The 13,887-nt window shown below is 34.4% G+C and overlaps 1 protein-coding gene across 1 annotated transcript; it reads right to left on the reverse strand.

Annotated features, from left to right (window-relative positions):
- Positions 1 to 3,281: 3,281 nt before the first annotated feature.
- Positions 3,282 to 11,056, reverse strand: mad2l1 (MAD2 mitotic arrest deficient-like 1 (yeast)). Its single transcript, XM_073837610.1, has 5 exons — positions 10,907 to 11,056; positions 9,409 to 9,555; positions 8,411 to 8,531; positions 8,122 to 8,225; positions 3,282 to 3,629 (listed from the first exon to the last, which is right to left on the reverse strand). The coding sequence occupies exons 1-5, from the start codon at positions 10,968 to 10,970 to the stop codon at positions 3,457 to 3,459; spliced, it is 609 nt and encodes a 202-aa protein (XP_073693711.1). The 5' UTR covers positions 10,971 to 11,056; the 3' UTR covers positions 3,282 to 3,456.
- Positions 11,057 to 13,887: the final 2,831 nt, after the last annotated feature.

A 13,887-nucleotide genomic window follows, 5' to 3' on the forward strand; every position in this document is an offset into this window, starting at 1 on the left:
AGATATTATTTTTAAATGACGTTTTAAAAATTAACATGCTTAATAGTTTGTGTTAAGAGCCTGCAGTTAGATCGTAAGCCTCTTTCAGACAACATGTTAAGTCATACAAAAAACAGTGGGTAGAAAGTTTATTTTTATGCAAAGCGATCAAAAGATAACATTTATTTATTAGTTTACCATGTAGAGTTTGGGGTCAACCCCTTTTAAAATCGCAAAATGATATTCAGAACATTATTTTTTGTTTCTGTTTTGCTTTAGACAAGGAAAACGTCATGTTTCTCGTAATTTCATAATAAAGGTCGGGAAGACGCTTATGACCTAGCTGCAGACTCTTAACACAAACCATTAAGCATTTTAATCTATATAACATCATTTGAAAAACTCTGTATAAGCGTTTAAAGGAAGATAAACATGCTCACATTAGAAATTCGCAGTCTTTCCACAGTCATTTTCTTAAATAAATGCAATATTGTTACCTGAAAGTTAGGTTATATGTCCTGTCGAACAATCCACGTTTTCTGGAGTTCTTTGTCCTGTGGAAAAATGTGAAATGACGTATTATTTTGCGGTTATACAATCTACATCCCGGTACGCAACGATATGCCACAGTGGGCGCTGCTGGACTGCTATCCCTCACAGCCTCGTTTTCGATTCAAAATGGCGGCTGGCTGAATAAGGCGTATTGGCGAATAGCTTAGATGGCATTTCAGTCCTGCCACGCCCTCCCCCCCCCCCCCCCCCCCCAAAAAAAAAAAGTGATACATGATATTATCATTATTGTGCTCATTTATTTAATTATTTACATGCCTGAAACCAGCTCCAGCAAAAGGTTAGTAAAGCTTTCTACACTGTTTGATGAATAAATGTCTTACCACACAACGCACACGTCTACCGATGATCGTCACTCTAGTCAATGCTTGTGTTTACATCAGCCGTGGCTCCACATGTGTTTCGACCCACTATGCTGCACACGTCAATGGCACGGCTCCAGCATGGCTACCGGAGCAGTTCGCGGACACTTTAGTTAATGCCCGCATTTATACGAGACTTGTGGCTCGTTGAAGCATCCCAGAAGAGGTTGTCCATGCTACATCGCTAAAGTCCCTCCCCACCTGCCAATGATTCCAATTTCTGTAGGCAGGATTTATTTGAATGATATTCTAATGGACTGTGTTGTGACAAAATAGCATTCGGAAAACAAACGCTGTAGTCCAAAGGACCTGTTCATTGTAGTTCTTGAAAAGGGATTTTTAAACTAAATATCTCCCTTTGAAGTGGACTTTTGAGATTTGTAAAAACATACACACCACACACTGGCTAAAATTCAAAAAGTGAAAAAGCATAATAAGACCCCTTTAAATTATCAGTAAGCTTAATATATGTAAAATCATAATTCAGTGGGTTCTTTCAAATGAGAGGTGGCTGTCCCGAACCCTAACCTCTAAATTTCAACTTATGAAAATGATACTGAAATAATTTTTGCATTTTATTTCATTGTTTTTAAAAATATCTTTCAGATTAAAAAAAAAAAAAAAAAGTGAAGTTAAAAATAAATATTCTTTGTAAAACTGTACGTAAAAAAAAAAAGTGTCCCGCATTTTCATGTCACTACTGAAACACGATGTTTCAGTCCATTGGCTGAGACTGATTTTAACTACACCCCTACATTTATCATCAGGAAATATGTCACTCTCTCTCATAGCTACATGGTGAGTTGATAGGCCCCATCATTTTGAGGTAAATGTGTTCAAAAGTATGAAAATCTGTGTAACTTTAAAGAATGTTACTGAACACACTTTTTTATAGTTATTCCATAACATTTACTTTTTATGTGTACAGCTGTTCAGAACTGTTGACCATGTGCTGATTAGCATCTTTGAGCTAGGTTCAAAAGTACCTAAAATTACTGCAGAAACAGTCATAACCAAAATTTGGTTTCTGAAGTGACACCTTTGTTTTTTTGGGTGTTATCCCATACAATTGTGACTGCCTAACATTCACGACTGAAACATGTCATCATTGTTTCGGTGGTGACAAAAGGGAACACATAATCCTTTATTTGGGTTAAATAAACATTTTTTTTTTTTGTATTTTAGTATGTTTTAGTAAAATTCTGTAATGTGGTCGCTACCAAAACACAGGTAATTGTCAAGATGTTATAATAGTGTTTGGTTTAATGTATACCGGTATTAAAACAAATAAATCCTAAAGTTTAAAATCAGTATGATCAACTTTTTGTGTTTTTTTACAAACAATAATTGGATTCAAAAGTATGACAAAGCTCATAAATCACACTTGAAATATTATTAACTAGTTGGCTAAATCTTAGTAGGTCAATATTACCTTTATTAAAATATATAACTGTTTTGGTAATGACAATCTTGGACAAATATTTCAAAACTTTATGAAAATTCTATGAGAATTAACTGCACAATTACTAAAAATGTGTACTTATGTTATTACACAATTTGCATACATACAAAATTTGTGGAAACATTTTTTTCCAAGACGTTTCCAACTCTTGACTTTGAATCAATTCTGTAGAATGGCCCATATATATATATATATATATATATAATTTGTTGTAGATGTTGCACAGTTTTTTGTGATATAAAAAGCAAGGCTGCTTCTTATGCTAATGAGCCCAGCAGGTATTTCTCTGATGTGTCTTCAACCAAGCCATCAGCAATAGAAGACTTTGATGTCCACAGAATGACAGGTTCAAAGCAGAATGTGCCACCCTGCTTCAGATGAAACACATTTACATCCTTTATTCTGCTCCAGATTTTCATAATTGAGACACATCTCCTTTATTTGTGGCACACTTCTACACTCTTTTCAATGTGGGTAATTAATGCGACACTGCTTTACAAAATAAAAAACCTTCAACTACAAGGCAGATAGAACAGCTACACTAAGCATGTGGTTTCAGTAAATTCAGTCCTCATACAAGATTTATTTTTAAATAATTAGTAATTATCATTGCTGATTCTACAGCAATGAGAATCATCTTGATGGTAGTTTTTAAATTGATCTTCTCATAAGAAGCTAGAACTAGTATTTACCATAAATTCAGTACTAACAATACAGTAGTAATACTATTTATGCACAATATTAAATGAAAAATAAAGTCTTTTGAATTTGGTTTTGAAATACAGACCCAGAGGAGTTCTTGATAGTCTTGTGCAATTCACAGATTTAAGGAAATGTAAACCTAGATTTTGTCGCCATCTAGAGTGCAACTACTGCAAAATATCAAAGAAACAAGTGAACAATCAATCTTGGAAACAAGAAATTTATTTCTGTATTGGGAAATACATTCTTTAAAATTACAACAAATAAGAAATGAGCTTTATAAAGATATATACAGAAGACTGAAAAGTTGAACAGAAGACTGAAAAGTTGAACAGAAGACTGAAAAGTTGTACAGAACAAAAACACACAAAAAAAGAGAAATCACACCGAGTTTGTCCTCTTGTAGGCCACCATACTGTTCACCTTATGAACAGAAGTAGTAAAGGAACGCAAGCGGACTTCTTCAGACTGGTCAATTAGTTGAGGCCCAGATTCCTCCCATTGCTCAGGTACCTCAAGATCTTTGTCCGTGTAGATCAGAAGGTCGAAAGCACCTGTGTTATAAGAGACAAACGTTAGCTGTATATAATAAAGATAAAAAGGCCAACAAAATCATGTTCCATGCAGCTTATCAGGTTTATAGTCATTTGGTTTGCTTCACTCTGAAAAGAAACAACAGAGAAAAAAATAAACATAATACAGCTTAACATGAGTATGAGTAGGGTGACCACCTGGTTATTGCTGTTGATCTGATTTTGTGCGACACATGGGACACAATAACTTAGTATTGTTAAACTATGTAAATGCTGACTGATGTTGGATGAAATCCTATTTACATAATAAATTGGATGATAATATGATGTACAGGGTTCCTACCCATTTTCCATTTCAAAATTCCATACTTTTCCAGCCTTAAATTTCCAGAACCTCTCAGCAGATTCTCAGACAATAATTAATGTACATGGTCCATAATGCATTATTTTCAGCTTCAAATTCAGTATATAGTTCAGTCATCTGTATAGATGAAAACGTCTTATTATTACAGTGACCAAAATTATCACAGTTATCAGTATTACCGCTAAGTTTTACATTTAAAATAAACAAACAACAAATAAAATGTCTTTTGTTTGCATAATCACTAAAACAAACATGATACCTGGATTTTAAAATGACAGCATGACTGAAAGCATGTATGAAACGTTCAAATAATCCAAATAAAGGTTTCATAAAATGGTAAACCTGACAGCCTTCAGCCTTTAAATAGAGAAAAGATCCAAGTCAAAATAAGTGATTAATCAATTATATGCATTTATATCTGCTCCACAAATAATTCTAGATACCTTATCCAAATTGTTTAAATGGGTAGAATCCACATAAGCTTGTTTTTCATCAAAACAAAATCTAGTAAATTTATGCGAATTCTCATGAAACTGCAGAATTACAGCTCTACCTAACCTCCGTGGACAAAGCAGCATTGCAATTAGGAACAATATCAGGTACTACCATGGAGTGATGATGAAAACAAAATGCCATAAAATCTTTTCTGAAGACAGCCAGAACCTTCTGAGGTACATTTAGCACCCTTTTAAAACCTCCCAGCTAGGGCTGGGCGATAAAACGATAACGATATATATCGCGATAGACAAGAGATCGATATCAATAAAAAACGTGTTCGATAAAACGTTCGATATTTTGTATTCTTCGTCGGCCCGCCCAGCCCCCCCTTCAACGTCCAGTTAATTTTATTTTCTATATAGCGCCAGATCACAATAGAAGTTAAGGTTATCTTTTCTACAGAACGGGCCCTTGTTGTTGTATTAAACAAACTAAATAGCCTTATGTTGTTTATCTTTTTTACACGACGGCATGTGATTTGTCTGTAGGTACATGATCGCGCGTTTACAATGTCTCCTCACAGATGGGATCACGGACTCCATTCATAAAAACGGACTTTACTATACGGCGGAATGCCGCGGAATTCGTCGATTTTTGGACCAATGAATCAAAAGTTGGTCTGTTAATTAATTCAAATCGCGATATGGACTAGTGTCTGTGAAAACTGAAATGCAAAAAGACCGTTTCAACATGAATCCTGCATGTTCCGTTTGCCTCTATATGTATGAATGGAGGAGACGAGCTTTATTTTCACTACTCGCATACTGAAGCACACGTGACGCTCCCGCTAGTTTTTGGCCTTTGCATCTCACATAAACAGACAAACTCCAATAAATACATCTCCAACGCTGCTGTGAGTGTCACTTTTTGTCAATTTTCCCATTTCATTAGGGAAACTAGCATCATTCATACTGTATTACACACTGAAACTTCACGGCAACCTGTCAAAATAAAAGTACGGTTTAACATGTAACAGAACAATATTAGTCTTGTATTACTGTACAATATAATGTAGGTGTTTATATGTTCACATTTAAATAATTTACGTAAAACAATATATATGATAAAAAATAAAATAAAAAAAAGAGTCACCACTTAATTGTTGAAAAAAATACTATTATTATTAAACCTTTTTTTTAACTCTATATAATTTTTCTTCTATGTATTAATTTTAACAGTAAAGCTCCGTTTATTTTTATTTTAAAAATAAATCAGTGATTTTGCTTTCATTTGATTATCAGAAAAATTAAAACAAGAATTTCTGAAAAAAGCAAAAGATTGTAGGGCCCTATTGTTCAAAATGTTGAAAGTTTTGGACTTATTTTTTCACTGAAATAAATGTTTTCGTTATTACACAAAGTAGACTAAAGTACCGGGAAATAAGTAACGTTGGCTACTGGAAACCAGCAATCTGTGCAGCAATAAATATTATCAGCCAAGTACTTTGCAACAACCTCTGACCTGTGGTCAAGCCGTACTTCTGGGCCATACATTAGCTAAACCATTCACTTCATCGACAATGAATGGGGTTCGAATTGAGGATTAAGAGATAATTAAGTGTATATTGTGACTTAAGACTTATGTTTACATTTTAATTATTTGAGTTTTCCATGGTTGTTGACATTTCTGTCTCAATAACTGAGGGGATTATGATCAGAGGAAGGTTAAGTTTAAAAAAAAATGTTTGCAGGGTTTCTGCAGATATGAACAAGTGAAATTTAAGACTTTTTAAGACCTTTTTAATACCACCTTATATGAAATTTAAGACCTAAACCTGTAATGGAAATAGATATTATATTACATGCATATGTGATATTTAATGTGTTTAATGTAAAAAGTAAACAAAATTTCATGGCTGTCATAAATTAAATTTATTACTACGATATACAGTACTCTTCCATATCAGCAGATACTATTCCACACAAAATATCCCCATAAAAGTACCACTAGAAATATCTGATGTAAAAAAAAAAATTCTGAAGCGATTTTTTTTTTTTTACCTTTGAAATTTATTTTATGAATTTATCAATAAATTCTAAATGGCTGTTAGCAGTGAGATTACATAATTTACACTGCAAAATTAAAAGTGAGATTAATGTTTTAAATACATTTATTGATTTATAAATATATTAGAAATGTTATATAAATACTGCGATTCTGTCTGAAGACGCAGTAACTTCCACAGAGGGAGAAAAAAATCTACAGTTGTTAGCAACTGGCCTTAGCCAAGCCCTATATTCAGTTTTTCCAAGCCCAGTATCGCTAAACTTGCACTTCCTCATAGCTAAAAAGTTAAATCCATTTGACTTCTGCGGTACAATCCGAGAGAGACTCGCGCCAATAACAGAAAGCTGATTGGCTATTGCATGCTGGTCTCATTTGTAGTTTAAATTCAGCAAATTACATTTGGAATAGTGAAATAAAGAACTACAACACCACGGAAACAACAGAAAGAAAATTTAAATGAGCATTAGAGGTAGCGTTACATGGACATCGGAAAAATAAGACCTGTGTAAAATTATTTAAGACCTAGAACAGCGAATTTAAGACTTTTTAAGGCCTAAAATTTTGATTTTTAAATTTTAGACTTTTTAAGACCCCGCGGAAACCCTGTGTTTGAATGTAATATATTTTTCTCCTGGTCCTTATTTTAAATGGGTCATAAAAAATATCAATAATTATCGATATCGACTGATATGAAACACTATTATCGTGATATAGTTTTCAGCCATATCGCCCAGCCCTACTCCCAGCTTTCCACCATGTTTTCACACAAAACAAAACTACTCTGACCGTTACTTAAAGCTTTGCTCAGTTTCTTTGCTCTGCTCATGCAGCCATTAGTGAATCTCTCCAAATTTGATGATTTGTTATTTTTCCTGCTCTAGCTAGAACTTTAAGACTGTGCAGTTGTGCAATGTTATACCCCAACAACCCCATTTGGCAGTTTATTAACTTTTTTGTGGTATTGTAATCACTATGATGTATTGTATTATTACTACATTACTATTAGGGATGCACCGATACGAATCGGCCGATAATGCTTGCGCGTTTTGTCAGTAAAGCCGGTTCTGTAATCAGCGGTAAATGCCATCAGGTGCGTGATTTCACGTTGAGCCGTATATACTACACAGCCGTTGTTTACCGACGAGCTGCGCAAATCAATGTTCATTATCAGTGTGAATGTGCGCAGCTCGTCAGTGAACAACGGCTGTGTGTAGTATATACGGCTCAACGTGAAATCACGCACCTGATGGCATTTACCGCTGATTACAGAACCGGCTTTACTGACAAAACGCGCAAGTGATCGGGCGATAAGGATCGGTGCATCCCTAATTACTATGAGGACAAAGCTTCCAAGACTGTTACCTAGGAACTGAGTATGCAGTGCTGTAGAAGAGTTTGTCATACTGAATACTATTTTTATTTGGCTAAAGATCCATATATATTTGTAGTACTATTTAAATCGATGGCATATGCAAGTACAACAAATTAATTACAATACTTGTTTGTCTAAAATCTTATGTTACAGCGACTATTAAAATTTATTTCACATAAAATCTCACAAAAAAAAAAATATATATATATATAGCACAGGATGACAGTAATCTTGCAGTTTGGATCTAATGATCACATGTGTAGTTTACTTACAGGCAGTTTCTAACAATGGCAAGAAGGTGACTGTAGCAGTGATCTGCCTGATAACGGAACGGATTTCCTCCTGGATAGCTTTGATGGACTTATCCCTGGGTGCACTGAAAAAGCCAAGGTGTACAATTCTTTATGAACATTCATATTTGCACTGGTCATGTAAAAACTTTAAGAGTAAATCACAATTCACTTGTCATTTTCATGGCTGTGATTAAATCTGAAAATGTCATCATTCATCCTTCCAAAAGTTTTATCAATGCCTCAAAGATTATTAAGTTTGATTACATACCCGTTCTCCTTTGCTGTTTTGTCACACTCAATATCAAACTGCCATCGCTCCAGTACCTCATTGGTCTCAAGGCATGTGATGACCACCACCAGCTTCTGAACTGTGCAATCAAACAACCATTCTGCAACGAAAAGGATAACAATGCTAAAGAATTAAGGAGGCTTAGGTTTTTATTCCAAATCATGAAAATACAGCACTTATCCACTTAAATAGGGTTGTGCTTTTGCTATGTTAATTAATGAAGTAGTCGTAGGGCTGGACAATATATCGAACGATATTGTGAGGCGCGTTTAGTCTCCTCAAGCTACGCCATATCGCGCTCAATATCGCATTCGATATTAAGCTCGATATGGCGTAGCTTGTCAGAGATATACGTCTCTGTGTATTAACTGCCGCTCCAGCGGAACCTGAGCGGAACGCACGTGATGGAGATTTACTACTAATCAAAGCACCGGCTTCATTGACTAAACGCGTCTCACAATATCGTTCGATATATTGTCCAGCCCTAAGTAGCCGTGGAGAATTCATGTTTGAATTCTCATTCTGACAGCACCCATTCATGGCAGAGTATGTATCGGTGAGCAAAATATGTAATGCTAAATTTCTCCAAATCTGTTCCGATGAAGACACAAATTCATCTACATCTTATATGGTCTGACACTTTCAGCAAATTGTCTGTTTTTGGGAGGGTGAACTACTCCTTTATGAATAAATATAATACTGAATGAATGTAAATTGGCTCTATTAACTGTAACTATTATTATTTCTACAGACACATTAAGTGTTGTGGTGATCAAAATGGCAACTGAGTAACATATTTAGCATCAGTTTGCCATTCATATACATCCAGGTACACCTGAACGCACCTATTAAGTTATTACTACTCCTACTACAATGCATTACCAATGTTAATGAAAAATTAAGAAAAAAATAACTAACTGTTCCACTAAATGTGGTACTATTATTTTTCAGACAAGAATGGTGGGATGAAAAACAACCTTTGAGTTGTGAGATGACATTGGTGAGGTAGTTCTTCAGCTTTGCATCTGTGGTCAGGTGAAGGCTCATGTCATATTGTATAACTCTGGAGAAGGTTTCTGCTGGGTAGATTCCTCGCTGGTACAAGATGCTGTTGATGCCGAAGGCTACAGACAACAAACAAAGAAACCGTTTCATTTAGTTTCTGGTACATATAAAAAGGCACAACACACCACTGCATATTGTATTTAACTTTCTACATCAATCACTCTAAAAATGACTGCAGGCACTAAAATTTCATAATACTAACATTATTGTAACCAAATATTGTAAAGTAATTTAAAAAAAAAAAAGCCTACTATATTATAATAACTACACAAATTTCTAAGGCCTCTAATTATAAACATGATTATAACTTTGATGAAAAACTTGACCACTATTACGTGCCTTCTGACTGGGTTCATACTTTTGTGCTGATTTTTCATGAAGTAAATAAAAGAATAACTTTTATATGTTAGTAGGCCTGTCACGACAACAACTATTTGTTGTGTGATATATTCACCCAGAAATAATTGCAATAAGCGATATTGTTTTTTAAAGATCATTTTATGCCACTGAATATATAATCATAATATAAGAGCATAATAATGCAAGAAGGCCTACACTAGGCCTGTCTTAACTTTTTGTTGTGTGACATATTGCCCCAGAAATAACCGCAATAAGAACTTGTATGGATTATTTTCCCCATCTACAGATTTTTCCCTGACCCCTAGTAAGATGTCTGTGCACAAAGGCACAGATCCCTAAACAAGGCCATATCTGCAAAATGAAACTTTTTTTTGAAGCATTTTTTTATATTTGAACAAACACCTCATGGCTACAACACGTTATGTACGAGAAGCTGCAAAAGACACGGGAGCAAGTGGAATGCAAAAATGCATGGTGACATTAATTTGCATGTAAAATAATGGGCAATATATTGCGTCAGGACATATACATACATTGTACGATAAGTTGATATATTGATTATTGGAACAGGCCTAATTGTTAGCAATATTTCAAGATGAACACTTGCCGTAAGTGCACATCTTTAAACTTAACTGACATTATAAACTTTATTCTGAAGGGAAAAATGTTAACCATATGAGCCATATAGAATGCCAATGTGTCAAATATGATACAAAAACACATGCAAACTTAAAGTCTAAATGTTCAATAAACGTTAACGTTACAATTTAAAAAACATTTGCCTGACTAATATTTCACATATCGGGCTTTACATGGTTAGAGATTATAATTTTAAACTGTACTTTTAATTCCTGCATTTGAAATAAAAACAGCAAAGACTGGTCCTAATAGAGAAACCCTAACCAAGTCCCGAGTCTTTTAAGTGAAACTTTAGATATCTCACGTTTCCCGTCGATTTCAATTCCATTTCTATTGTAACGTTAACCAGGACAGACATCAACGACGCCATGAAACCCATTCATCTGCCCCAAAATCATTAATGTTACTTACAGAAAAACTCAGCAACGAGCTCCGCACTCCCTTTCAGCGTAATTCCCTTCAATGTCTTAGACATATTGGATCTAGTTTAATTTTGGTTAATTTAGTTTCTGTGTGCCTTAACCCTCCTTGCTCGTTCGTGTTTTCTTCTTAACCGCCGACGAGTTTGAATCTCCACGCTGCGTCTGACGCTGGCGCATACGTCATTGTAACAAACCCGGAACTGCTCGCGTTCCACGAATCACGTTCAGGGGAAAAAAACACCCGCTTATATCGAATAATGTTTTGCAAGAAAAAATGTTTATGACCAAGTCTTTGTTATCAGCCCGTATTATCCACAATTTAGAAGAATATTATTATACGCAGAATCCCTAAAAAAGGGATTAGCCTGAAACAAGTTAAAAAAAAATGGGCGCGGTTTAGTGGCCCGGATGTTTTTCCTAACTATGTTTCTTCTAAAAATACAAGATATGCATACATACATGTGTATGTATGTATAAAATCAAATACATATATTGTAAAGTTTACAAACTGAGTGTGTGCACTACCAGAATAAGTGCAAGGCAGCTTTTCTCATATTCATTACAAAAATACAATTTACATTTACTGCTTTTTTACATTTTTGTAAATAATGATTTGCTAGATACAATCTGTGAATGAGCTTATAATAAACATCTTTAATCTTATTTCTAAGATGATATTTCTGTGGTAACAACCACACTTTTCTCCAGCAAATCAATTTTCCATCCAATAAAGAGAGCCAATGAGACAAAACATAAGGTAACAATTTCTCTTTGGAAAAGAGTACGAATAGCTCTATTATTCTTTTTGGAATTTATTGAAAAACCAGTTTTACTAACATAGGATTTAGTAACATCAAAAGAAGGTCTGGTAAGCATTATCTAACATTATTCGCTAAATCTTTGTAGTGTATTGTTAATTCAATGAGCATTATATTTTCCCAGTGTCATTTTTCTGGTGTAAATTTTTGTACAGAGCAGCGGTTCCCAAAAGTTCGTCCTTAAATCCCCCACCCTTTGTTATCTCATAATGCCAAATTTGATCAAAGAAATCCATACGTGTAATTAAATATAAAGCATATTCATAGTTTTAAAATATATATAGATAAAACTCGTTGAACTAAAATTTGTTGAACTATTATATTTCAGTGCAATTTTAGCGTTTTTTACATCGTAAATTACATTTCCTGTATTCATGTTATATTATGTTATATTATTATATATTGTGAGTATGACTTAAACACATATATCTCTTTATCAGCTGACCATCTGGTTTAAATTTAAATAACATTTGCACCAAAAATCGCAGCTGTCCTCATTCACCCTTTTCAATTGCTACGTTCTCTGCTGCCCTATCTGTGTAATAACACAGCTGCAGGATATTAAATTGTATATAATTTGCTTATGTCAGGGAGTCACAATCAATATGCGGGAAACTCCTAGACCTACCTGGGGAGGTGGGAAATCTGAATTTGTTTTTATTTTATTTCATACATATATCTGGGAGGATTTTCTATTTGGGACAAGGCCTTGAGTTGTCAGGAGAAGGTCAGGAATTTGCCCCCTACTTATAGCTGGTGTCACTTTACCATTATCACTGTAAAAAGCATGTTTTCCCATTGAAAGCCATTCAAAATTAGCAATGTCCAGAAGCCCTAAGAGGCCATGCATTGTTGTTTTTTCTGTCTCATTTTTGTGATTTCAATATAACAAATTGTGTATTTTGTGTACTGTATGTTGCTTATTATTTCTTTGGTCAGCCATACATAATGGCCTCAGGAGGCAACCCAAAAAAAAAAACGACTTTAAAAACAAACTTTAACAGATTCATTTGTGCAAATCTTTTTAGCATTTGATTAGGCACACTGCTACATCAACAACAAATTATATATATAAAAAATAATAATTCCAAAGGACATTGAAAAATATTCTGTATAATTTTAGTAATAATTGAGCTCATTTAACATATTTATCTGAATGTGCAATAATTAAGAAAATAAATAGACTGTGAGTGATTTATTTCTCACATTTTTTGAATCCATTCAAAATAAGCTTTATCCAATATAAGAAATGCTGTAAACTGACATTGCACATGGCCTGTGGAATTGTGTCATATATCTTGCTGCTTTTTACCACTTAACAACGGATGTTTATCCATACTGCTGTGCAACGCTGAAATACGACTCCAATCATCTGTCGTCCAGCACGTCATCTGCCTGCTTCCTGCCTCCACTATCCCCTCCCCACAGACGTGCAGCTGTATTTTCACATGACAAGTCCCAGAGCATCTACTAGCTGCCATTATAAACTGATTCATACCTGCCTACAAACATAGCCTCACTTTAGAACTATCCTTAAAGGGATAGTTCACACAAAAACGAAAATCCTGTCATTAAATACTCACCCTCATGTTGTTTTAAACCTGTAAGACCTTCGTATATCTTCGGAACACTAATTAAGATATTTTTGATGAAATCTAAGAGCTTTCTGACACTGCATATAGACAGCAATATAACTACCATGTTCAAGGCCCAAAAACGTAAGGATATTGTTAAAAACAGTCTATGTTTTTAACCTTAATTTAGTCTATTTGTCTATGTCTATGGTTTAACCTTAATTTTATGAAGCTACAAGAATACTTTTTGTGAACAAAGAAAACAAAAGTAACATCTTTATTCAAGAATTTCTTCTCTTCTATGTCATTAGCTTTGCTATCAGGGTCAGAAAGCTCATGGATTTCATCATAAATATCTTAATTTGTTTTCTGAAGATGAACGAAGGTCTTACGGGTTTAGAACGACATGATGATTTTCATTTTTTGGTGAACTATCCCTTTAAGATTTAGGACACAGTACATAAAAATCCTAAAACCTACTGGAGCGTAAAGCAAGTGCTCATTTGCAAGAAACACTTCAAGGACAAGATCCATTTACTACAAACATATACACTACAGACACCTGTAACAAAATCCTT

The sequence above is a fragment of the Garra rufa genome, chromosome 3 (genome assembly GCF_049309525.1).
Source record: "Garra rufa chromosome 3, GarRuf1.0, whole genome shotgun sequence".
NCBI classification, from domain to species: domain Eukaryota; kingdom Metazoa; phylum Chordata; class Actinopteri; order Cypriniformes; family Cyprinidae; genus Garra; species Garra rufa.

Bases quoted from the DNA above. Each gene is read 5' to 3' on its own strand.
- mad2l1 (XM_073837610.1), bottom strand. From the start codon at position 10,970: ATGTCTAAGACATTGAAGGGAATTACGCTGAAAGGGAGTGCGGAGCTC. The intron at 8,532-9,408 runs GTTGTTTTTCAT...TTTTCGTTGCAG, and splicing joins TGTCATCTCACAACTCAAAG to AATGGTTGTTTGATTGCACA. The intron at 8,226-8,410 runs GTATGTAATCAA...TGGCTTTTTCAG, and splicing joins AAAACAGCAAAGGAGAACGG to TGCACCCAGGGATAAGTCCA.